This window comes from Engraulis encrasicolus, chromosome 4, assembly GCF_034702125.1.
Source record: "Engraulis encrasicolus isolate BLACKSEA-1 chromosome 4, IST_EnEncr_1.0, whole genome shotgun sequence".
In the NCBI taxonomy this organism is placed as follows: Eukaryota; Metazoa; Chordata; class Actinopteri; order Clupeiformes; family Engraulidae; genus Engraulis; species Engraulis encrasicolus.
In genome coordinates, this window is record NC_085860.1 from 31541869 (window position 1) to 31567582 (window position 25714).

Here is a 25714-nt window from a genome sequence, read left to right on the forward strand (position 1 = left end):
AAGGTTTAATTCTTAACCCAAAAGGTCTGATAGACCTGGGTCTAGCTCATAAAAGTTCAAACATTGTGGTTGGAAGACAGTGGGAGTATGCAGGGTTAAGACTATTCCCCTGATTTTGACTGCATATTGCAAAAGCAAGTTTCAAAGCGTCTTAGTTGAAGGGATGGTTCTCTTGCTTCCACATAGAGACTCTGCACTGGTGAGGTTCTAAAGGCTCCTAGGGCCAGTCTTAGACCTTGGTGATGAAACAGTATCCAACATCTGAATATAAGATTTTTCTTGCTGATCCATAGACAATACAGCCATAGTCCAGACAGGATCTCACAAGTGCTCTGTACAGGCGCAACAGTACAGTCCACTCTGCCCCCCATGTGGTCTTTGCCAGTACTTTTAAAATGTCCAATGTTTTAAAGCATCGCTTCTTAAGATTCTTCATGTGTGAGATAAAAGATAGTTTATGATCAAGGGTAAGACCAAGGAATTTAAACTCTTTCACAACTTGAATTGCTGCGCCATCCATGTACAGCAGTGGCTCATGATGTAAAGTTCGCAGTTGGCAAAAATGAGTGCAAACAGTTTTGGACTTGGAAAACTTGAAGCCATTTTCAACGGACCAAGTGCTGATCCTATTTATGCATAGTTGGAGTTGTCTTTCAATTGTGCTCATATATTTCCCTCTATAACAAATACAGATGTCATCAACATAAAGGCTGCAAAAAAGGTTTGGGTTGATTTCCTTGGCAATGCTGTTGATTTTGACACTGAATAGGGTCACCGAGAGGATACTTCCTTGAGGCACTCCTTGTTCTTGCAAGTGCGGTGTTGTGAAAACGTTGTGCCTAGTTGAACTTGAAAAGTCTATTGGACAAAAATTGGAGACAGAAAATGGGCAGATGTCCTCTGAACCCCATGTAGTGCAAATCCTTTAAAATACCATATTTCCAGGTGGTATCATACGCCTTTTCCAGGTCAAAAAACACTGCTATTACGTGATCTTTCTTGACGAATCCGTCTCTTATATAGGCCTCCAGTCTAATGAGATGGTCCATTGTGCTCCTTCCTTGCCTGAAGCCACATTGGTATGAACTTAATGTCCTTCTGATTCAAGCATCCACACAAGTCTTTTATTGACCATTCTTTTCCATAGTTTTGGCACAGGCAGCTGGTTAAGGCGATTGGGCGATAGTTGGTGGGATCAGTATGATCTTTACCAGGCTTAGGGATGGGAATGATAAACGCTTTTTTCCAGGACTTAGGCACTTTTCCTGATTTCCAAATCATTATTAAATAGCGCCAGGAGATGAGACAGCACACTGGATGGTAGGTGTTTTAGGAATTGATAGTGGATCATGTCAGGGCCCACTGCAGTATCGTGGGAGTTTCTAATAGCGCAGAGCAGTTCATCCACTGAAAAAAGGCTGGTTGTATGGTTCCAAGTTATCTGATAGGAAAGTTCAGGGCCTTCGCTTCCTCTCTTCTACGCAAGGCTTGAAATTCAGGATGACCGTTTTCCACTGAGGAGTTTTTTTCAAATGTCTCTGCAAGTTTCTCAGCTATATCTTGCTTAGATGTCAAAAGACCTTGAGGGCACTTTAGGTGCTGAACTCTTGCGAGTACCACCTTTAGCCTTCATCTTTCTGATTAAAATTCCAGACCTTTTTTAGACGGATGCATCTCTCGTAAGACTTGAGACATATTCTCTCCAGCTTTGTGCTTTTGCGCTAGTAATAGTCCTTCGAGCTTGGGCTCGTGAAATTTTTAGACTGGTAAGATTTGCATTTGTTGGATGCTTATTGAACGCCCTCTCTGCTTTTTTCGCGGCATCAATGGCCTTTTTACAGTCATCGTTTAAACCAAGGATTAGATCTGTGGTGGGGCTTCCCTGAAGTTTTTGGGACAGCTTTCTCTGCAATGGAGAGCAAAGTTTCAGTAAAAATGATCAACAGTATTGTCAAGATCTTGAGGTACGTGACCCAGTTGGATTTCACAGAGGTACTGAAAGAGACTCCAGTTAGCTTTTCGAAGTTGCCATCTTGGGGGTCTAAACTGTGTGTCTGGTTCTGTAGATGACATTATCAGAGGGAAAATGGTCACTACCACACAGGTCATCCAGTGGTCGCAAGAAAAATCAAGCAGAAGGTTAGGGTCACATATGGATAAAATCAATAGCTGAGTATGTTCCATGGCCTGGGATGCAAGTAGGTAAAAGATCCATCATTCCACAGGCATAAGTCCGTCTTAGTGATAAAGTCCTCTTATAATCTTGCCTTTAGCATTGAGCAGCTTCCTCCCCACGCAGGGTTATGAGCATTAAAATCTCCTAAAACACATATGGGGGAGGCAATTGTGCTATTAAGTTGTCCAGGTCCTGCATAGTTACTGTAGAGTCAGGCGGAAAGTAGACAGAGCACAAGGTAATGACTTTATGAAGAGTTAGTCGGACTGCCACCACTTGTAAATGGGTAGTGACAACAAGGTGACTATGGATTATGTCATTGCGTACTAATACAGCTGCTCCACCAGAAGGTCGCTGAGCATGAGGGCCATACGCATTAAACAATGAGTAATTCTTCAAGGACAAATTAATACTTGGAGACAGGGTAGGTCTCTTGAAGGCAAAAGGCAAGAGGATTAAAAAGAGCAGTTAATTGCTGTAGTTCAGAAAAATTGGCTCTAAAACCACGACAGTTCCACTGAACAATATGGCTACCTATGGTCATGTGGGCAAGACTGGAACAGGGCCTTTACTCCTACTTTTGGGGGAGGAGCTTCGGCTACGATGGGTTGAGGGTTCCTTCATTTCCACATCCATAGGATTTCCATTCTTATTTCCTTGACTACCTTTAGATTGAGAGGGAGTAGTAGTTGATTTCTTTTTCTCTTTGTCTTTATCTTTCTCCTTGGGCGGTTGGAATGGTTCACCCATAGCTGGAGTTTGACTGGCAGAAAGACTGGGAGGTTGATTTGTGCTTTACTGGAAGTTGATGGGGCTTTACTTCCACTGATCAGTTGTGGTTTATCTTTGTTCATCCAAGTGAAAATCAGTTTGACAGTCAATTGTCTTTGTAGGGGGTTTAACAACAGAGGCAAAAGAATGCTGGAAGTTATACGCAGGAACTCCTTCCACCTGTTTTCTTGCTTGTGGATAACTTATCTTCTTTGTGACCCGAATTCTCTGAATTTCTTTTTCCTTAATCCAAACAGGACAGTCTTTTGATGAGGGGCTGGGTGGTCCCCATTGCAGTTGCAGCATTTGGGTGGTCTTGTGCAGATCAGTTGGTGCCCATCCTCCCCACAGGTACAGCAAAACTGGTTTGTTTTTACAACTTGCAGAGCCATGGCCAAACTTCTGGCAGGTAAAGCATCTCAAAGGGTTAGGGATGTATGTGTCCACTCTCACACTTAAGTATCCAATGAGGATTCTGTCGGGTTGGTCATGTAAATTGAAAGTAAGGATATAAGTACCAGTTTTAATGATTTTATCATCCCTTTTCAGTGTTATCCTCTTCACATGAGTAACTCCTTGATCTTTTAGTTCTGTGACAATTTCATCTTCTTCCATATCATGGAGATCTCTTGTGCGTATTACGCCTTTGCAACTGTTCAGGTGTGGATGAGGGAAGGTCCGTACTGGTACACCCCCTAAACTGTCACAGCGCAATAAATTATCAGCATGGGACTTTTTAGAGCATTTCAATCAAAATCTGACCTGAGTGCAATTTTTTTAACGTCTTTGACTGTCCCTGCTATACCTGAAATACCTTTCTGGGATTGCAAAAGGGGACAATTTAGTGAGGGGCATGTCTGGCGTTGCAGTTTCCATAAGTATAAATTTAGGCCAGTTTCTTGTCTTGGGGGGGTAAATAAATGCCAAGTCAGAAGAAGCGTCATCGAGTCATGATCATTAATCTTTTCTTGTGGGGTAGGTTAGTAGCCATATTTGTGTTGATACATGATTCATCATCTCTGCTCCTCACCCTCCTTGGAGCCCAACTAGGGGATGCACAGCGCTGCGGTACTCCACCAGATATGCATCAAGGATACAGGGATGGTATACTCGAGCAAGCTAAACAAAAATGCTCATTTCACTCGATTGACCCTCGGCCAAAGTCTTCAGGAAAAAATAAAAGCATGGTCCCAAAAAATATTCCAGAGAACTTTGACTAGCCGATTGATTGGATCGGGCCCGTCCAACCTCCCGTCTAGGTGAAGTAGGAGCCAAAGCACTGTGTTGGGCGTGTGGAAGTCGCAACCAACCACATCCCTCAAATGCCAGGCATTCTTCCTCCACCGTCACGGGTCGCAACTTACGGCAAAAAAGTCGCCCCATTTGTCGCCTCTTACGAACAGCAAGGGGGTGCTAGGGACCTATTCTACCCCGGGTCCCCACGGGGGGGATTTAGAAGTAAACAAATATGAATGCAGTCAACAATGTGACAAGATTACACTGGCACAGAAACTTGCGATGGAAATAAGCTTTTAGCTATAATCTAGTGCAAGTAATCTAATGGAGCACCAGACTTGGTCCCTCTTTCATTGAATCAAATAAGCGAAACTGTTACCTGTGAATGCCGTACCTGTGGTAACGACAGAGGGCAGCATCTCCTCAGGAGGCTTGGTCTCTTTCTTTGGTGCGGACAGCTGCTCCTCCAGGTTCTTCAGGGTGTCCTTGTCCTTCAGCAGGTTCCCGGGCTTCAGATCGTTGATGTCCAGCGACAAGTTCTTGCACAGGACCTCGATTTCAAACTTGAGATTCAACTGGGAGGGGGAGAAGGAGATAGAAAAAAAATACCCATGAGCTTCACCTGCCTAGTTGCGAAAACATGGAATGTAGAGTTGGATGAACGATAAGTGGTGTTAAAAACCTTCAAGTCGTGTTCCTGATGCAGTTCTGCCAGTACATTCATGATGGCCATTGTCCAAGGATTCAATGGTCTGAAGACCTGAAGGAGAGCACAGATCAAAAAGATTGAGAAACAAATGGCATTGGGTGATAGGGAAACAGACGATATATCATGCCATCACTTACCACACTGCGGAGACTGGACTCCAAGACTTTGGCAACAAATGGTACCACGTACAGCAACTCCTGCTGGCCTTTCACGTAAGCCTCAAGCAGCAAAGACTTCAGCTCCAGATCCTACAGGGACAAAGCATTCAGTACATCACACTGTCAGACAAACATCTTTGCATTTTCTTCAATTGAACACAAACCCATGGCAGAGCATCTATATAGAACATAATAACGAGGCAATTGGCAAGCCAGACTTGGATGGACTCGTATGCCTTAACATAAACAAGTGCTTGCTCTGTTACTTCCTGGAAACTTGGGTTATTATACATGAGTATACATCAATATATACATGAGTTATACATCAATTAGGTGATTTTCCCACCTGGTACAAGATGGGTTTGTTCTTAGCGAGAGTAATCATCCCCAGCCAGTGCCCCAAGTTCTTCAGCAGGGAGCGATCAGAAAAGTTAGCAGCTGCCTTGTCAGAGGTAAGAAGGACCTGGAAAGCAAAGTTAAGGCAGAATAAATAAATATCAACATTCATAATTCCTCAACAGACACACAGTAGGAAAAAAAAGTACCGCCTGTGTATGATGACTTCTTTTTTTTTTACCTTGATGTTGCGGTAAGTCTCATTCAGGACCATCTTGACAAACTCTGGGTTCTTCAGTGTGTCCAAGAAGTTGGAATACAGGCTGTGGAAATTTGGCTCAATGCTGACGCGCTTCATGACCAGGTACTGAGAGACCCAGGGCATAAACTCATCTTTCACAGTCTCCTTGAGTTCCTCAACCTGCGACAGAGGGAATGATTCATGATGGTTATTGATGGAATATAAAGTATGCAATGGCAGGGCACGCCAAATTAAAGATGTCCCTTTTTTTTTTTTTTTAAACAAATCAGAGGAGGAAACGTATAAACAGACAACAGCGTTTGCACCTTCTGGGACATGTTGGATTGGGAAAGGTTGTTGAAGATGAAGGCGATTTTCTCTTGCACATTCTCCGGCGGCTCTACAATCCTCTCCGTTTGGTCAGTGGCCACGAGCAGTGTGTCAATATTTGTGGTGTTTATAGAGGGCTGGAAAAGAGGAGCACAAACACCAGTCAATCAACGTAATACACAGGCCCAGCGGGAAATCCACCGTGAAGGGCTAATGTTTTATTTATAGACAAGAATAAATAAAGAATGCTACAGCTTCAGGATCAATTGCAGCACATCAGCAGTCAGACGTGCTTGGCATCCGACTCATCCATGCCATATATTCACTAGAATCCCTCTACATAAGCTCGTTGTCAATCTTCAACATTTTAAGACACAGTCTTGGTCATAAAATGTGTTAAGCGAAAAAGGAAACATGGCTAAATGCCCCCCCAAAATTCATACAATACAGTAGAGCACATTTGAGAAATGGGATATCACTTCAAAAGCACAAACAAAATTGTAATTAAGTTTCGTTATTTTTTTTGTTTTGTTTTTTTGTCAAACTTCTACTCACTGGCACGTCTTTTTTAAAGTTGACAGCAGTGGGCCTGGTGATGGTGGTGGATTTGGCAGCGGTGGTGGTGGTGGTCGCGGTGGTGACCAGGGTGCTGGCCTGGCCGGGCTGGGGGGCTTTGGGTGCCTGGGACACGGCTTGGGCCTGGGCCAGGGCCAGGCTGCCTGGTGTGGTGATGGAGCCCTGCATCTTCACTGGGGGGTCCCGTGACTGCTGTCCATACTCGATATACTGCACACACCGGATATGGGCAAGAGACATGACGGCAGACTTATTCATCTAGAAGTAGGATCCGCAACCGACTCATGGCAAGAGGGGACACTGGCTCTAATACACACACAGAAAGCAGCAAACTACGCTAAAGTAAGATTTAAAAAAATACAAGAAACCTGTTTACCTCTTGTAAATGGTGGGGAAACTGTAGAAAATGGGCTATGGATGCCAAATGCTGGCAATACTGTGGATAATCCTTTAGCCTATCAGAAAAAAGGATTAAATTAAGTCTCTGGATTTTTTTTCAAATAGGTTTATGGGAAAACAAATGTGTAAAGTGTCAAGGAAACCTGGTAAGCCTTACCTATTTTTAAACCTATCTAGTGCAGCAATGCCAAAGTAATACATTTTGGATCCAAAGGGTTTCCTTAAGGCTTCAAGAACATATCGCAGTGCTAGACCCAGGGCCATGTACGTGACCAGGCCCTTCTCTATAATGCCCCCAAACAGACAGGCGGTGATGTGCAACTCTTTGTCTGGGTACTGCGGGAAGAAGCGGTACTCCTCAAACAGGTTCCTCAGCATGCAGTTGAAGACTTCGCGCTCGCGCTTGATGCTGGAGTCCTTAAACCTCTGCAGCATCTCCAGTACCTGTGATCAGAACAGAAGAGAGGTGAGCTTGCATTTCTCTTCATCTTGGTAATAAAACAGCTGTTTGGCTGTAATCATACTTGTGTTGACATTTTCTTTCATTTCCTTTGCTTTGGTAGAGTCGCCGGGCACGATGCTGCAAAACAAACGGCGATTATGCGCACCCCGGCTGTATTCACCTCTGATTGGCTAGAATGGCTCTCCAACGATTGACTTTCATTTGACAACACATTTGGTTTGGTTTGAAAACACATGTGTTGAAAGTGGAAAGACGGCGACATGCATTTTAAATTTCAAAGAGAAAAATAAGAGTGGAAATTTGACAATCACCACGATAAGGATCACATGCCCAGCCCTAGTGAGAGGAGATCCTTTGTGAGCATTTACACTTTAATGCTGATATTTAAGAGAAGAACGTTGAAAATGGTTCCATTGTACAGCCATTGCATCGTCCTGTGTTTGTGTTTTTAGAATGAACAGTCCTCAGAGAAACTTAAAAGCAGCAAAAAACACACCCACAATAACTCGCCTGTCTCTTAGAAGTCTACAAGTGGCAAAGAAAAAAAAAATGAGCAAGTGAAATTGTGAAGGCGTACCTCATCCACAGACATGGTGGGGTGCGGAGGATGGTTGTAGATGCGCTGGAAGTAGCTGTTGGCCTCATCATCAATCTCCTTACTAAAGTGCTGGTTAGCCTCAGGCCACACCTGAGAAAGGTCAGCTACACAAACACAAACACTTATTTCAGAAATCATACTAGACATTTCCTGATGCCCTTTCCATTGTTGGTCTAGGAAAGGAAAGAATATAATCGAAAAATATGGTCTGTGAGGCCATGGACTTGGATATGTCCCAATGTCAAAGGGTACCTGTTGTCTATAAGAGGTTTCCAAACACAGAAAATCGACTTACTCTGCTGAAAGGTGGGTGGGTTCAGCCCTGGGGTGCTCTTCCTGGTGCCGAAGGGGTCACTGTTGACGGCTGGCATCCCAAGGCCAGAGCCAATGCCAAGTGGAGCTACACAACAAACAATGAAAACATCAGACACATTTGGACTGCCTCAATGTCCTCTCAACAGCACATTCCAGTTCAACAGCAAAAGCCACAACCTTGATCATCTTGGTCATGGTTATCAGAAGTGGCATGATTGATATCATAACAATTCTTTGTTACAGCAGTGTGTACATACCACTGACAGCCGACGACATCCCGGGAAGTTGTGTGGAGAGGGCACCTATTCCAAAGCCGGCACTGGGGTTAGGGTTGGTGAGAGGGGGGAAGGCCTTGGCTGGAGACTGGGGGTTGCTGAAGGCGGACCCCAGGGGGGTGGGGAAGCCTTGCATGCTGGGGGTGTGGGAGGTGGCAGACGTGCCCAGGTTCAGGGAGCTCATGGAAAGGGACTCCATCTGAGGACAAGAGTAGAAGGTGACGGGTCAGACTCACACCATCGACAGCATCTATTAAAAGTTTCTGTTCATGTGGAAATTCTGATGAATCTCAAGTGACAATTTCTCCCTCAAAATATCATTACAGTTCAACTCTCATGTTAATGTCGTTGAAATTTCTCCATCATCAATATTCAGATCTCTATGCAAGAAAACTGAAAAGGCAATGGCAAACCAGTGCTACAGACAACTGGTAACTTTTCATACATATATTTTCCACTGGCCATCCAGGAAACATCAGCATACAAACGATGAACGGCAAGCTGCATCCAATAATGTTTCCCATTACACACTGCTGAGCTGTACCGATTCTCCTGAATGGATAGAGGCAGTTGGAGCCGATAATGAGGCTGCGCTTATGTACCTGGACAGGAGAGATGGCGTCTAGACTGCTGGTGCTTGGAGCGCGGCCCTTTGGCATGACTCCAGGTGGAGGCTGGCGGGATTTGTTCATCACATTGCTACAGTTCGCCGCCATGGTCAAGATGGTCTCCGAGAGCTCCTGGGAAACACTCCTGTGTGGTCACAAAAGGAAGCGAGAGAGAAAGCGATATCAACATCGACTACAATGTTTAAAAACGCTGACCTATTGCTCATGGCACAAGAAGCATATTGATTGCAGTACATTAATTACCAATTACTACCGTATTTTTTGGACTATATGTCGCTCCGGAGTTTAAGTCGCAACGGCCCAAAAATGCATTTTGAAGATGAAAAAAACATATATACGTCGCACCGGACTAATCGTCGCACATTTTTGAAAGGTTATTCTATCCATGGAATCTATGTTGTGATAACTGGCGCATGGTAAGCTGCTGCTCAAAGACGGCATTGTTTTAAACCAGCATCTGAAGCAGTGGCAACGCATTCAGAGGTGGTGGTAATGCACCAACTAAGATGGTTTGCCAACCGCCATAAAACCATAAAAAGAAAAAGAGGAATAAACAGTGATAACGCGCCATGTTGCCCTGTAGTCAGAACAACATTCAATTTTCGGCTTTGTTTTGCGTTTGGACCGTGGGAGGGTTCGAGGCAACTTGTTCCGTCTCCAGAGCACGCCTTTCTTTACCCCCTTTTCTGAGACTTCAGCCCATGACGGTATCAAAGGTGAGGGAGATTTCATCCAGTATTGTGTAGCCTATGGTAGTGTCACGTTGTGCTCGTTTGTCAGAAACTCGCGGAAATGACCGATTTTCACCTGGAAGTCGGCTGACTGTCTTTAATAACACAGACGCTCGTTCTCGGATAGAGAGGGGATTGCATTGCATAACGCGATACATCCACGAGCTCCCTGACTTCCGCGAAAGTCCTATTCATTTCTTTGGCAATGTCATGGAGCCCGTTGACTCGCAGCGCGCGCGTTGTTCGAGAACACATTTGTCCTGTATTCATCAGCACATTTTCCTCCGCTTTTCTCCAGTCCCCAAACAGTTTTCCATTGCATCCAAACTTTCGTTCAGCTGCCCTATTGCCATTTTCGGCTGCATATTTAATTACTTTCAGCTTGAACTCAGCAGTAGGCTATATTAACTTCTTTTGGGTGGTAGGCTATATTTCTATTCAGTCGTCATTGTAAATGCTATTTTTTGTTGTGGTAGCCTAAGTTGTAACATTTTTTCTATCAGTGGTATTAAGCAACACAACATAGGCCTAGTTGCGCACATAGTGCTCTCCCGTGGAGAAAAAAAACATATATATGTCGCACCAGAGTATATGTCGCATGTCCAGCCAAACCATGAAAAAAAGTGCGACTTGTAGTCCGGAAAATACGGTAATTCATTGATGGGCATTAGCTGTGGTTGTACCACCTGACGTCTGAGCCCCAAACAAAAACCCCGCCATTGACCCCCAAGAAATATTAACAACCATGCATTTATAAATGAATGCATACAAATCTTGAAGCATCTCTTAATCTCCCCAGGAAAAAAGACAGGCAAGATGCTTTACCATGCTTGCAGATTTTTTTTTTGCTGCAAAGGCCTTACCCAGCACAGGATTGCAGACATGCCAACATGGTTGCCAGTGTTTCAGGGGGAAGCTGGGCACTTTTGGGCTGATCCTTGTCAGGAGCTAGACCGCCCATGATGGAGGGGCAGCGTCTCTTCAGGAAAGTCACGCAGGCTTGGATGAAGGGCTCCTAATGAAGAAAGAAGCAGAATTAGGAAAGAAAATAAGCATGTGTAAAGATGAAAGCCAAAATCCTACTTCTATTTCTAACACAGCAATTCAGGATTGCTGGTATGAACAACTTACCCCGTGCTCTCGGATTTTGTCGGTCAGCCATTTGTCAAGTTTGAGGTATTCTCGGCGAGAGGCAAGTGCAGCAAGGTCAATTACAAAGGCAAATGGAGTACCATTTAGCAGCATGGAGAGAGACTGAAAAAAGACAAAAACAGACCTGAGTTACAATAGCCATATTCATAGTAGGCGTCTATTTACCATAACAGACAATGGTGAGTGCATTTGTCAAAAGGTGTCATGATGGATGTACCTTTAAGTCCTGAGCCACATCCAGTATACGCGAGAGCTTGGCTTGGTCATACTGCTCCCCCCTCATGTACCACTCGGCCATTGAGTGCATGATCAGCTGGCGGATGGAAGGAGACTGGCCCTGGAGGAACACCAACACATACTTGGATAAATATGAGCCTGCTTTGACAAAGACTTTTCCATTCCGTCAAATTTAGTTCCCGTAAAATCCGACAACCATTTGTAATGTGTTGTAATAGTAAGTGCATATGTAATGGAGTAGAAATGCCTTTCGATTAGACTACAAACTAAAACACGACACTTTGAAGCTTCATTCAAGATCTTTAAATATGTTTGAAATGCATAGATTTAATACGAAGTGAACATATTATACTGCTATTATTTTGTTTTCCTGTTGCTCAGGCTGGTGTACCTGTCCATGCCAGGCGTAGTGCAAGATGATGGCAGAGTTGGGGTGGTTGCCCAGGAAGATGGGCATGAGGGTGGAGATGAGCTCGTGGCGCAGCGTGTGCCAGGAGGTGCTGATCTGCAGCAGGGCCAGCACCAGCATGTCGGGGCAGTGCTTGATGGGGAAGCTGAACAGCTGCTTCACCTGCTCATACTGGCCCACCTCCGACAGCCGCAGCAAGCTCTCCACCAGGTCCAGGCTCTTCCTGTTGGGAGAAAGGAAGAGACAGAGAGATGCGCGACTCAGTCAAAACACAACGGCTAGAATACTTGTGTTATGCATCACCCTGTTAATTAGGACCAAGAGAAAATCCCTCTGGACGCAAGGTTATTTTGAATCTTGAACAGCAGCAGTTTTCCATCTTGAGCCAACTGCCACTTATCGGCAGTTAGTGAGATCTTAGTTGATCAGTCTCATTAAGGGAACAATGCCATGGTCATAAAATTCATTGCAATCAAAGACCTGTGGTTTGAAATGAATGCCCCAAGTGAATCAAAACTCATTTCGGTCACTACAGTGAGCATTTTGCTAACCAAAGGAATACCTTTGAACTATTACTGTGACTAAGATTCAATCCATGTAGCCAAATTTACATTTTGAATTGCAGCGAACGATTCACTCTTTAGCAAGTGACTAATGGGCATCCCGTCAAGTAAAATCAGCAAAAAATGTGCATCACTGACGTTAATAAACGTTGTGATGAGTGCCATAATCGGCAGGTGGCAAAAGGCGCCATCCAAATAACCACAACATTTATTATAAAACAGAGACGACTATAAATGGCACTGTGATCATCCCAGTGGAAAACCAGTGAGCTCCTCTGGTACGGACAAACAGACTCCTGGTAACCAATTGGGTCCCCAATCTGCAGGCCTCATACTGAGAACACTGTGAGGCTGTGACACATGTATGATGAGTGACGATGGGCACCATAATTACCAGGTGGCAATCTCCCTGTTGTCATCCTCCGGGGGAGCCTTGAGGATGTCGATGGCCACGGTGTGACAGGGGTAATCAGCAAAGCAGAACACGTCAGGGTTCATCAGGGAGTGCTGGATGAAAGACAGCTGCAAAAAGGGGACGGAGAAGAGAAACAAGGTTGGCTCACTCGTGTGTCTCTAGACGACGCCATGGTTCCACCGTGCAACAAACATTTGATGATGCAACTCTGATGAAAGCAAGAGACCAAATGCATTCTTGGATCCGACTCAGCCATGTGAAGAGGCAATATAGTCAGATTGTGTGGTACAGCATTGGTATTGCTAAAACTCATTAGTTGTTCTAAACATGATTTGAATCCTTTCTTGCACAAAGCACTTCACACATGAACATATCTTAAACTCAATTTTAAACGCCATTAAGGCTAAGGATTTTAAATGAATTACAGCACACTAAGATAGGTGTTTCACATGCATCTCTACATCTTCTTGCTTTGCAAGTATGCTGAAAACATTGATAATACACCTCAAGAAATCAAAATGAAAATCAATAGGTAAGTCTAGGACAAGTCCACATCTTGTGAAGCTCGCCTCCTACTCTCCCCAGAAATGGTGGCATGGAGTTATCTTGCATACCTGCCCTTCCGCATGCTTCCAGGGTCTGTAGATGAGATCTACGGGGAAGACCTCCATGCCAAGGCCCCTCTGGATCCCGTACACCACAATCTGCAAACCCTTGCTGTCCCTGATCAGGAACCCGGGGTGGTCCAACTCATAGGTCACCTCTTTGAAGTTCAGATTAGGGTTCTGAAAGGACAGAAACGCAGCAGTTAACAAAATGCAGAGGCACCTTCATTAGAACGGAATCTGTGCATCATCCTGTGTCTGATTTTTGAAACAATTGATTGCATTTCACACCCTGGCCTTGTTTTCCGATAATTTACAATGAAATAATTAAAATCGCAACAAATGCATCTCATTAAAAAACAGAAGAGAGTATAGAGCAGATTTTGAGCTTGACCTTAATAAAAAATGAATATTATGAGTAGTACTTCTAAAGGATGAAAAAAAAAACTTGTTAGACTTACAACTTCCTTGACGACATCTATGAGAACTTCCACATTCCACGAGTGGGCCTGGGAGCCGTCACTCTTGTCCTTCCCATCACTCCAGATGCCACTGCCTGGCGTGGTGATGGACTGCACAGCAAAACCACAGAGGGCACACATAAACAGATTAGAATAACACCAAGCAGTGCATCACTAAATTCTAAAAGACAGAGAGGGCGAGCGAGAGAGAGACAGAGAGATAGGGAGAGAATTTCTTCGCATTTAGAAAGAGATTAATAGCACATAGTCATACCTGTATGGGAATGCCATCTGACAGGCCAGAATGGGTGCGGGCCATCATGCCCAGCACTCTGGCCACCTGACTTGCAGTAACCTCCCGCACGCCATACTGCAGGATAATGTTGCGGCACTCATCAACACTACAGAGGGACAAAAAACCACAGTCAGATACACATACACATGCACATACACATACATGAAGCAGCACAACATTTCTACCAGATGCAGACCCTGCGAGGAAATCACTGCCATCAAAATCAGGTGGAGTTACAATTGTGGGTTCTAGATAATGAATCATTGACCAATCCAGTCATTCCTCAGTGCTCCCGGACCGCTTACCTTGCACAGAAGCCATAGCCAACTTCCTGCATAAACTCTGCGAGCGAACTTTCCATCATGGTCTTGGTTAACTCTCCAGAGTCTGGCAAGATCCTATCCATGAGAATGTCCCGCTTCTCAGGGTACAGAAGTGGTGCGAGCACCACAGGACAGCGCTCCTGCGGAAAATCTGAGACACAGAACAGGGCAAGCTCAGGAGAGGATACAGATGAGACAACAGTTTGACTCAGTAATGAACTAGCAGCATCCCTGTAAAATGGTTAACTCAAAATAATCTGAAGTGTTAAAGACTGTGCATGGAAACCACCAGGCATTACAGAGAATCCACTATTCCAAGATGATCTAAGGTCACCTCATCTCTGATCATTTGAGAGAATGGACAATATGTCCCACTGAGTCCATTTTGTGATTAAGTGTTCCCCCAAAGCCTGCTTTAGCCTAGCTTTTAGGAGATTAAAAAGGGAGGCAACCATCCCTAGTCCCTAGCAGATGGAAATATATCCAGTGAGACTTTAAAACCCGGCTCCCTCTTACCTCTGCACAGTGTTTTTAGGAATACGTCGATCTGTTCTTGGCCGACCCCACTGAAGCCCTTCTGTCCAAAGAGGAGGTGGGACAGGAGCAGGTGCAGGACCTCGATGGCTATGTCCTGGAAGCCACCTTCCTGACTGCCACCGAGGTCAGCGTCCACGTAGGAGCGCAGGAGGTCGGGAAGCTTCTGCTTCACAAACTGGGCAGCTAAACATATGGAGGGGAAAAATGCTTTTAATGTTATGTATTTTAGTCAAAGTGTACTTTATTGACAAAAAAACTATGTAAAATCTATGTAAAAGGCGCACAGAAGATTGAAAATGTGTTTGTTGTGCACTTGGAGCACTCCTCGCAGGCAGTGCTGTAGACAATGCAGGATTCTGGTCTTTTCAGAAGGTAGCAGTGCAACTGCTATACCAGTAGGAACATTTAAGCAGGTAGAGCAAATACATAGCTGGCATGTCCATTGCTAAGGCGCTCTTGAGCAAGACATCTGACCTCATATACAGTCCCAGGAAAAAGTTTGTACACCCTTTGAAATTTCTTACATTTCAGTCAAAATTTATCATAAAACATGGTCTGATCTTCCCGGAAATCTCAAGAAGGAACAATCAGAGTCTGCTTTAACTAATTCCACACAAACATTTACATGTTATCATATTTTTATTGGCCATAAGGCTATAACATTCACAGGACAGCAAGGCATAAGTAAGTACACCATTGCATTAAATAGGTTTTAACCCTCAGTTAGTTGCAATATCCTCAACCAGACTTGTCCTGTAGTTGCAGATCAGATTAACAAAACAATCTGGATGTATCTTGTCTCCCTCTTCTTTAGAGAACTGCCTCTTGTCAGCAAGATTTCTGGGATGTCTGGAGTGCATAGCTTTATTGACTTCATGCCATATAATCTCAATTGTTTTTAGTCAGGGCTTTGACTGGACTATTCCAGAATGTGTATTTCATTGTTATGAAGCCATTCGAATGTCGATTTGCTTCTAAAGTATGGGTTGTTGTCACATTTCAGCACCCATCCTCTTATGTGCTTCAACTGTGTGACAGACTTCCTCACGTTTTTTTTCTGTAAAATATCACAATAAACTTGAGTTCATTGCTCCACTGATAATAGCAAACTTTCAAAGGCCTGAGGCAGCAAGGTAGCCGCATATAATGATGCTCCCGCCACCATACTCAGAAGTGGAGATGTAACCAAGAATAACTAAAAATGGGGTTCATTCTGCCAATCTAAAATGAATGGGGTTTCTGTCCAAAAAAATATTGCTGCACCTTTGAGGTTTGCGAAAAAGCATTTATATGCTTCATAAAATTACTGCTAAATATTCTGTAGACCAACGTTGAAACCAAAGTTGAATTTTTCAGGGGAAAACATAGTATCATGTTTGGAGGAGAACTGGAGAATCACACCTTCACCTAAACATCATCTCCACCTTTGAGTATGGTGGCGGGAGCATCATTATATGCGGCTACCTTGGTGCCTCAGGCCCTTGTCGGTTTGCTATTATCAGTGGAACAATGAACTCATAAGTTTGAGATATTTTACAGAAAAAATGTGAGGTAGTCTGTCACACAGTTGAGGCACACAAGAGGATGGGTGCTGAAATGGGACAACAACCCATATTTTAGAGGCAATTGACTTTTGAATTGCTTCATAACAATGACATACACATTCTGGAATAGCCCAGTCAAAGCTCTGACAAAAAACATTTGAGATGATATGGCATGAAGTCAAGAAAGCTATTCACTTCAGATATCCCAGAAACCTTGCTGAAGAAGGGCAGTTTTCTAAAGAAGAGGGAGTCAAGATACATCCAGATTGATTTGTTAATCTGATCTGCAACTACAGGAAACATCTGGTTGAGGTTATTGTGACAAATTTAAGGTTAAAACCTATTTAATGCAAGGGTGTACTTACTTATGCCTTTCTGTCCTGTGAATGTTTACATCTTATGGCCAATGAAAATATGTAAACTTGTAAATGTTTGGGTTGAATTAGTTAAAGCAGACTCTGGTTGTTCCTTCTTGTGATTTCCGGGAAGATCGGACCATGCTTTATGACCAATTTTGACAGAAATGTAAGAAATTTCAAAGGGTGTACAAACTTTTTCCTGGGACTGTAGCTCCAGGAGGACTGTTTTTTTTATTTTTATGCACACCAAGGGGGGCATCTATCCAACAAACTTATCACGTCATTAAATGACATGTCCATTTCACTTGTTTCTATTTGATGTCGTCTTTAGTCCAATTTGCAAGGGATTAATATGGTCCACTGGTAACTCGCAATTAACCCTGCACCTCAATTGGTGGCACATTCGGATGGGATCAGAAAAGGTCTGCGATTCACTCACTTTACAGACATTGTGACCTGATGTCATATGTTCACTACTTCCTGTTTCGTCTCATAGGGATGGTGTTTTTCTGGGTTATCTTTGCTTATGGTTCAATGGAAACGGTTGACTACAACTTGCCCCCTTTAATCATCACTGGATGTCTATGTTTTGCCAAACATGGTAGGTAATTTGTGCCAAAACGCTTATTATTTATTTCGAATTACCAGTGGTCCATAGGTAATAAAAGTCCTGTGCTAATCAGGCTTTTAAGTACATTTGGTCAGGGTCTGATGGAATATACACTGAGGCCCACAGGGAAAAACTTACCAAAGCCTCTGAGGTCAGAGCTGCAGGAGTTGAGAAGAGCGAGGCCGAATATCACCTGCAACAAAGACCATAGTTAGCTTGTGGTTGATGTTCTTTGGACACCGTCCCCAACTACTCCCTGTGTCTCAGAATACCTCAAGTCAAAGCTTACCTCTTGAACTTTAGTAAGCTTGAGGACTTTACTCAACTGAGTAAACAAATGGGGTGATGGTTTTAAGCTCTGTGAAGTCAACAACAAACAAAACACACTTGAGTTTCAGTGGAACCAAAACAATGACTGAAATTGCCTAAACAAACATTTGGAGCTTCATTAAAATGCCAGATTATTACAAACACCAAGGTACTAACCTTCTGATAGTGCAATGGATTGTCGATGGCGTAACAAAGTGTTGAAATGAAATTTGGCTTTGTGATCAGACACACACACTCCTGGATCAAAAACTGTGTCTTCAGCAAATTGACACAGACAGGAGGAGAAAAAAATAGAAGGAGACAGATAAGCAAAACAATTGACAGGAAGTAAAACACCTGCAGGGTTGCAACACTTTACAGTTTAAAAGGTCAACGGTTGCTTTTCACATTTTCACAAATTCTGATGTTTGAATTCAGTTAGTGATTGATTACACATATTTTCCCCATCTCTCATTACAACACATCCCTTTCCCCACCATAAGAAAAGTGACAATTAGGCCACCTAACTCTGATAACTTTCATCAAACATGACCAAGTTTGAGACATCGTGATCACTGACTCATTCAAAAGCCCATGACGAAAGCGAAACAACGTTACAACTTTACCTGGTGGAAGTCTTTGCCACTACTTTTACCATCGCCACTGAAATCAACATGCGAGAAGAGACAGCGTAGTAGATGCCTGTCTGCCTCAGGGCCGTGACGATTCACAATCTGCAGGACAAAATAAACATATCACCGCACTGTCTGGGAGCTTTACAAGAGTTGGTTTGGACACAATGACACACACACAATGACAGACTGACACACAATGACAGACTGACACACAGACACACAGACACACAGACACACACACACACACACACACACACACACACACCAGAGGTTGCGCTAGACTTTTTCACAGTCCGTCATTTTGACAGACAGGGTCGAAAAAAATCCGTCATCGCCTATTTTTTAAATTCTCCATCTCCTTTCTCAATGTGGGGGGTCGCGACCCCGCACCGGGAACAACACATGCGCAATTGCGGCCAATTGAGAGTAAACCGCTGTGCATACACCCCCTTTCACTCGACATTCATTCTCCAACTTCGAGGATGGAGTCAATCTTGCTTTCCACTTTCTCTCTCTGCCCCCCTCATTGCACTGTTTAAAAAGCTGCAGATATTTCTCATGACGCGCGTCTGATTCAGTGTTCAGCGCTATGGTCACCACAAGCACTTTTTTAAAACACGCGTGCAGGGCTTTATCCAACAGCTGTCAGTCACTCGTTTGGCTCTGATTAATGCACCGTTTCGAATACAAAGGCGCAGTGTTAAAGACCTCATGACACGTGGAGACGACCCGTTTTCGTTCATTCTGAAATAATTATTATTTTCTAATTGAGATGCATTACTGTGATAAATATGCCCGGTTCTCCTGTTATTTTCGAAATTTGAACACACGCCACTGAAGCCACAGGCCAGTGTCCCGCCCAGTTCCAACATGGAAGATGACGTACACTCAGGAACGCCCAGTCTCTAGACTTGATTGCAGGTGCTGCCATGCCAACCGTCATCAAAGCATTAGCCTACTGACAGGAATCGCGACTAAGTTTTAATATATATATATAGCTACCGTATACGCCCTTTGTTCAACAAAAACATGCCTGAGCGGTGTGTTGCTGGATATTGCTCCAACACCCGGGATAACGGCGTTACCCTTCATCGTTTTCCTAAAGACCCTGCTGTGAGTTCACTGTGGACGCAGCAAGTTCGGAGGACAAGAGCTGGTCCAAAAGGCACACTGTGGCACCCAAGCTCGTCCTCTGTACTGTGCTCTGCACATTTCCAGGATGAGTGCTACGACTCGACCCCGGCTCTGAAGGAGCAGCTAGGTTTTAATGTGCGCCTGAAGAGGGTTTTGCTGCCAACATCAGTGCCAAGCATATTTCCTCGAGGGACAAACTCGAGGGGGGCGACCGGCGACATCGACCACAGCAGGAGGTCTCATGCTCTGGAGAAACGGCAAAGGCTGGAGGTACGTAGTCATCTATTTTGAACTATATTTTAATAATGAACTCAAGGGAACGGAGATGCAGTGGGGTTCGTGTTTTGTCACTGTATTTAAAACTTGTTTATTGAAGAAGAGTTAGTTGAAGTTGACCAGCTCTGAACACTTCAGCTCAACTGGCTAGGCTACTAATGCTAAGTGCTTCAGTCGTTCAGCTAAGTTCATCTCGAGTGTTAGCAAAACGTTTAGTCTCTCCTTCCTCCTACATTTCAGCTCGCCACCTTACAGTGTGTACGGTACAATAATATGCATTTGAAGTATTCAGCAGAAGCCATAATAGTCACTGTTCCTGTGTGTCAGCTGAATAAACAATCCATGTAAACGACTCGCAATGCAAAGTCTGTTCTCAGCGACTGTCATCTCCCATCAACATTGTGTCGTGCCTAAAATGGAGCATAAAGCCCAATTCGGACGGGACTTGTATTACCTAATGGACCCCAGTGATTAGTTACGGAGAATGTCTGCGTTAGTCCTTTGCGAATGCGACATGAATTTCGCTTACAGACTTGCTTATCCCTTTCGAATGCGCCACGAAAAATCACAGAGGTCCGGGGGTAATTGCGAATTACCAGAGGTCCATAGGTAATATTTATCCCATGTGAATTATTATGATCTTACACTGTATTCGTCATGCAATTACAAGTTAGTACTTTACTGTTAGAAAACCAAACATATACAATAACAGCTGTTATATGTCATGTCAATGTGCAACTCTTTTCTGTGTGCAAACCGCAGCCATGTTTGTCACAAATGACAATATAATGTTTCAGGTACTCCAGGAATGCCGATCTCTATATGGTGCTGAAGAGGAAAGAGATGACTTACCAGCTGACGTGGACCCATCTACTGATGTAAGTTTTGGTAAACTGTGCAGGTGAACTAAGTTACTAAAGATGACTAAAGACCATATGTGAATATTAGGGCTGTGCAATATATCGTATTTATATCGCGATATCAATATTCATCATATATCGTGATATCAATATCAAAATTCATATATCGTGATATTTTGTCATTTGTCATTTGCAACGCTACGGTGCAGTATGGCAGCCAAGGGATTAAGCAAAATGCAGGGGTGGTACATTAGAACTAGCTCTATGTTGAAAAAATAGACGCCTCTCGAGTCTCTCGCTCTCCTCAAGTCTACATTTATGCAGACTTACTAGACATTATGCTACTAGAAAGCACTAGAAACTAGAAAGCCATTATGCGTGCTACTCCACTACGATAATAGTGGCAGGGGTTGGGAATTTCGTATATATCGCTTAAAATATCGTGATATCAATATTTGCAGAAAATATCGTGATATTGATTTTTTCCAATATCGAGCAGCCCTATGTGAATATCTATACACAGCAGCATTACAGTATATCAAGTACCAGCCCCCTCTCTCAGACCTTCATCCTCACCCTCTCCATTTCTAGAGGTGTTAAAAGAAAAAGTAAACGTCTTTTTTGTGGTGTAACTACAACAGTAGCAAATGCTATCACAGAACTGTTACACCATTTACTCCATTGTACCTACCTAATGAGAGAGTGTGTCATTACTGAATGACACAAAAACCCCTAACAGGGACCGACACAAACTAAACCCAACCAGTGCAGAATTAGCTTATCATAAGACAAGTACACTGGTCTACCTTTTACTCAGATAGGTTACCTGTGTTGGAAGGATTTAAAAAAAAACCCTTGAACACACACACATTATATATGATAGATAGATATAGACATGTGCACATATGTTCTTTCTGATTTATTCAGGTGAACTCAACAAAAGATCAGGGCTGTGACAGTTCCATACAAGTTTGTCTGAGGCCACCTACAAGGACGGTGGCTATGCAGTTCAGAGGATGTCGACGGACTACAGGTTTTTACATTTATGTACAGATTTTATACAAACACATGCCTGGGGAAGGTTTTCAGCAATGCATCTTGTGTACATAAATTGTGTACATTGTGTACATAAATCGCTAATGACAATCATTTTCCATGTCAAACATGTATTTTCACATTTACACAAAAAATGCTGGAAAAACTATGTCTGGGTAGAGTAATTTACAATTTATGCAATTACCAGTGCCTGCAACCTTCACCTTCAAAAAAGTTGTGTGAATTGAATGAAGATTTCCTAAAGCTGACACTGATTTCTATACACTGAACATTGTTTTTCCCCAGGTGTGCAGGCTACAACAGCGATGGTGGACGTTGGAACTCAGACTGAGGATGCCAACCCGGATCTGCAAGAGGATGAGATGTCGGATTCAGCTGACATGTCTACGACAGATGATTCGGACTACAAGCCGTCTTCCGATGATTCAGAGGAGGATCCTGTCACTGAGCCTGATACTCCACCAGTCCCGCCACCTGAGTCGCCGCCAGCAGGTCGAGTTTTCCTCGTGTTCTGGGAATGCCTGGTGACGCTCTTCTCAGCTTGGTGCAGCTGTGGACTTTGTCCGAGCAGGTCACTGTCCTGGCAGTGTAAAGAGGTCGGAACATTGTTACAGGTCACCATACGATGCGAGGACTGCGGGAACCAAGGGCAGTGGAACACTCAACCTTTCTTTGGCAGAACAGCAGCTGGGAATGTGTTGTTGTCCGCTGCCATTCTCTTCAGTGGGGCCACGGTCACGAAGGTACTACGTGTCTTATCACGATTGGGAGTTGCTGTGATATCGGAACGATCCTTCTTCAGACACCAAGACCAGGTGCTTTTCAAAGCTGTCAAGCGACTTTGGAGCGAGCAGCAGTTGGGCATGCTGTGTCTGCTACAGGCTGAAGGGGAACCAATTGTGTGTGGGGGTGACGGGCGTGCCGACACCCCAGGGCATTGTGCGAAGTATGGCACCTACTCGACAATGGAGCTCCGAAAAATGGCGGTTATAGATGTACAACTTGTACAGGTACATTTCAGATGTATTATGCCCCTCTGTCAGTCTTGCCTAGTACACAAAACAGTCTTATTTTGTAATAATGACAATTCTATATTAGTCAATGTTTTATGCTCATCAAAATCTCCTGCTTTTTATGTTTTAGAGCAATGAGGTTGGAGGGTCCTACCACATGGAGAAAGTGGGCCTGCAGCGATCCCTTGAGAAAGTCCAGGGCTTTGTGGATGTCGGAACTCTCGTGACAGACAGGCACATAGGCATCAACATGATGATGAGAGAGGACCATCCAGACATCACACACCAGTTTGACATATGGCATGTAGCCAAGAGTAAGTGCAGCATTTTAAAACCTGTTTAGTGTAATTGAGAAACTTGAAGCACTACCTAGACATTCCTTTTGAAAAAAGTTTTTTTATGGACGGGTTATGTGTGAAAGTAGTTTTGTGTGGTGTAATTACAATTCTAGCACATGGCATTACATAGCTGTTACACCAGGCTGTTCACGGATGTAAAAAGGCCTTTAGTTGTAGCGTCGGTGTCAAGCCCTTCAAAATCTATGGCATGGCAGATGCAGTACATTACATTCACAATTTATTGATTTATCTACACATGTTTACTCAGGTATCAAGAAGAAGTTGTTGAGCCTTGGCCAAACCAGAGGATGCCAGGATGTCAAACCCTGGGTTGGAAGTATCGTAAACCATCTTTACTGGTCCGTGGTTTCGACGCCTCCTGGCAATGCTCAACTTGTGGTGGACAAATGGACATCAGTCATCAGTCACATCCACAACAGGCACAGCGGATTCGAGGGACTGTTCTCGTCTTGTGCGCACGGAGTCCTGGAAGGCAGGGAACAACGCAAACCGTGGCTGAAATATCGTGAGTATAGTCCTAATGTTTATTTTACAGAGATTGTAATCCGAGTATCATGTTGCATGCATCACGTTGCATAATTGGCATGTATTTTATACAATGTTCTTCAGATACGAAGGTGTCCATTGAAGTGGAGAAGATAATATGCAACAAGAGGCTGTGTGCAGATGTACAACGCCTGTCCCCATCACATCAGACATCCTACCTCGAGGCCTTCCATAGCCTGATCACTCACTTTGCGCCAAAGATGTGCCACTTTTCGTACAAAGGGATGGAGAGCAGGTAATCCTACAGAAATATTATGTGAAACATACTTTTAGGACATTATTACATTGCACTTGGCAGAAGCTCTTATCCAAAGCAACTTAAAATTGAGGATATGACCACAGCTTGCAACATTTGTAGTGCACAGTAGATGTGCAGAGCAATAATTGTAAATGCGTTAGGGGTTGTCTGTGTGTTTTTTTTTTAAGACATTAGCATAGAGCAGGGCTATTCAATTAGAATTTCATCTGGGCCACATTTCGAAACCAAGAACTGCAGTCGGGCCGCACATTTTCAGACATCACGACCACTGAAATGACACTTAAAAACAGAAGTCCACAAACAAATTTTAAACATGTTCCTCTAACCTAAAACTTAACCACATTGAATGTGAATGTATAAGACAAGCAGAAGATTCATAAGCAAATAATGTGTTGTACTGCAATAACAAAACTGAAATGTATACTGCTTCAGTTGGGGGCCATGTGGACTGCATCTGGGCCGCATGTGGCCCTCAGGCCTCCAATTGAATAGCCCTGGCATAGAGTAAGGAAGAGTAGCCTTATTATGTCTGTAAGATAGGCTGGGGCCATTCCGGATGTAGTTGTGTAGGAAAGGGTGAGGGCCTTGTGCAACCTGATTAACCCATTTTAGCCTAGGCCCTTTTTGGGAAAGGGTGCCCTCTGCCTATTAAATCCTAAATATCTCAGCTTCATGTTCATCTTGTTCCTGCGTGTTCTGTTTGTGTTCAATTCTTAGAGTGATCCTGGCTGCTCTGCATTTCAATGAGAATGCCAACAGGGAGCAGCGGAGCAGAAAGGATGGCGAAAAAATGTTCAGCTTGCGGTTTCCTAAGTACAAGAAGGGCGGCTACATTGTTAGGAAAGTGCTGACGGAGCCGTCTTTTGGTAAGCATAATAGAAAGTTGATTGCGGATATGATATGTATTTTGAGATGTTCTGGTGTATCATACCTATTGTAGGGTTAATTTGAACCTTGTCCCATATTCAACAGGCTATGCAGAGGAGCTGATGCAGATGGTGGAGGCCATGTGTCGAGGTGAGGACTACAGCGGTGATGACCTTGACATCCCAGACCCATCCCCTGTTCCAGAGCCACTCAGTGCGTCATTTGAAAAGCCGGAGAAGAGGGCAGCAGTAAAAGCACATGCGACCCGCTTCCGCATCACAAATAGCACTTAAAGAGGGAGGAGAAGGGTCGTGTTTTTTTGGAGGGGGGAGGGGAGGAGTTATCAATAGAGCATTCGCAGTGCAGAGTGTGTAGGTAACACGCTCATTAAATTACCTGCACTAGCCTACTCAGTGCTCTCGCACTTCAGCCGTCACTGTTTCATGATATCTATCTGTATTGACTTCAGTGGAGTTAAAACTCTGTTTGTGTATATAAGCTCAAGTGAACTGCCTGCACATTTTGAATACAAATAAGACTGAAAGCAGAAGAAAATAAAAACTATTGTATGTGCAACAGCTGTGTCATCCTTTGTCATCCAGAACCCGTCGGGGAAAATAGTGTTTTTAACATCTGGGTTGTCTCACCCTTTAACGAGACTGGCGTAGTCACCTTTTAAAACCTAATTACTTAAAAGTCTGAAATCTTAGTAACCCCACTCGGTTACATAGGCTATTGTATTCTTGACCCAGAAGTAGGCCTACTGCAGAGCATCTTGGTCACCACTCAGTAAAGAATACCAGCTGCTATTCCATGGTAAAGGCGTATTTGTTGTAAATTGTAAAATGAAGACACATTCACTTGAAGAGGTAAATTGACCTTAATTTAATGTAGTATTTACAAACAAAAAAAGAAAACAAAATTACCAACACAAGTGCTTGTGCTAT

At 43.7% G+C, this 25714-nt stretch overlaps 2 protein-coding genes across 5 annotated transcripts in view; one reads left to right on the plus strand and one right to left on the minus strand.

Annotated features, from left to right (window-relative positions):
• Positions 1–25714, minus strand: part of cnot1 (CCR4-NOT transcription complex, subunit 1) — a 48774-nt gene that overhangs the window by 14064 nt on the left and 8996 nt on the right. For 2 of the 4 annotated variants that reach the window (XM_063197161.1, XM_063197159.1), the window contains exons 3-29: positions 18389–18496; positions 17940–18032; positions 17743–17811; positions 17592–17646; positions 14920–15123; positions 14386–14554; positions 14060–14186; positions 13786–13896; positions 13334–13504; positions 12699–12826; positions 11724–11964; positions 11313–11432; positions 11075–11197; positions 10807–10958; positions 9186–9336; positions 8566–8782; positions 8289–8393; positions 7973–8097; positions 7090–7376; positions 6910–6988; positions 6513–6743; positions 5954–6094; positions 5628–5807; positions 5397–5513; positions 5030–5140; positions 4866–4943; positions 4563–4758 (exon numbers count right to left, since the gene is read on the minus strand). In XM_063197161.1, coding sequence (XP_063053231.1) covers positions 4563–4758; positions 4866–4943; positions 5030–5140; positions 5397–5513; positions 5628–5807; positions 5954–6094; positions 6513–6743; positions 6910–6988; positions 7090–7376; positions 7973–8097; positions 8289–8393; positions 8566–8782; positions 9186–9336; positions 10807–10958; positions 11075–11197; positions 11313–11432; positions 11724–11964; positions 12699–12826; positions 13334–13504; positions 13786–13896; positions 14060–14186; positions 14386–14554; positions 14920–15123; positions 17592–17646; positions 17743–17811; positions 17940–18032; positions 18389–18496 — 3889 coding nt within the window. Of the gene's footprint in view, positions 1–4562; positions 4759–4865; positions 4944–5029; positions 5141–5396; positions 5514–5627; positions 5808–5953; positions 6095–6512; positions 6744–6909; positions 6989–7089; positions 7377–7972; positions 8098–8288; positions 8394–8565; positions 8783–9185; positions 9337–10806; positions 10959–11074; positions 11198–11312; positions 11433–11723; positions 11965–12698; positions 12827–13333; positions 13505–13785; positions 13897–14059; positions 14187–14385; positions 14555–14919; positions 15124–17591; positions 17647–17742; positions 17812–17939; positions 18039–18388; positions 18497–25714 lie in introns of all 4 variants that reach the window. The other 2 variants (XM_063197160.1, XM_063197158.1) reach the window with 1 other exon arrangement.
• On the plus strand, positions 19122–25704 carry LOC134446823 (uncharacterized). The gene is made up of 9 exons (XM_063196115.1): positions 19122–19801; positions 20605–20685; positions 21595–21700; positions 22009–22733; positions 22867–23050; positions 23343–23600; positions 23705–23876; positions 24618–24766; positions 24873–25704. The coding sequence occupies exons 1-9, from the start codon at positions 19427–19429 to the stop codon at positions 25058–25060; spliced, it is 2238 nt and encodes a 745-aa protein (XP_063052185.1). The 5' UTR covers positions 19122–19426; the 3' UTR covers positions 25061–25704.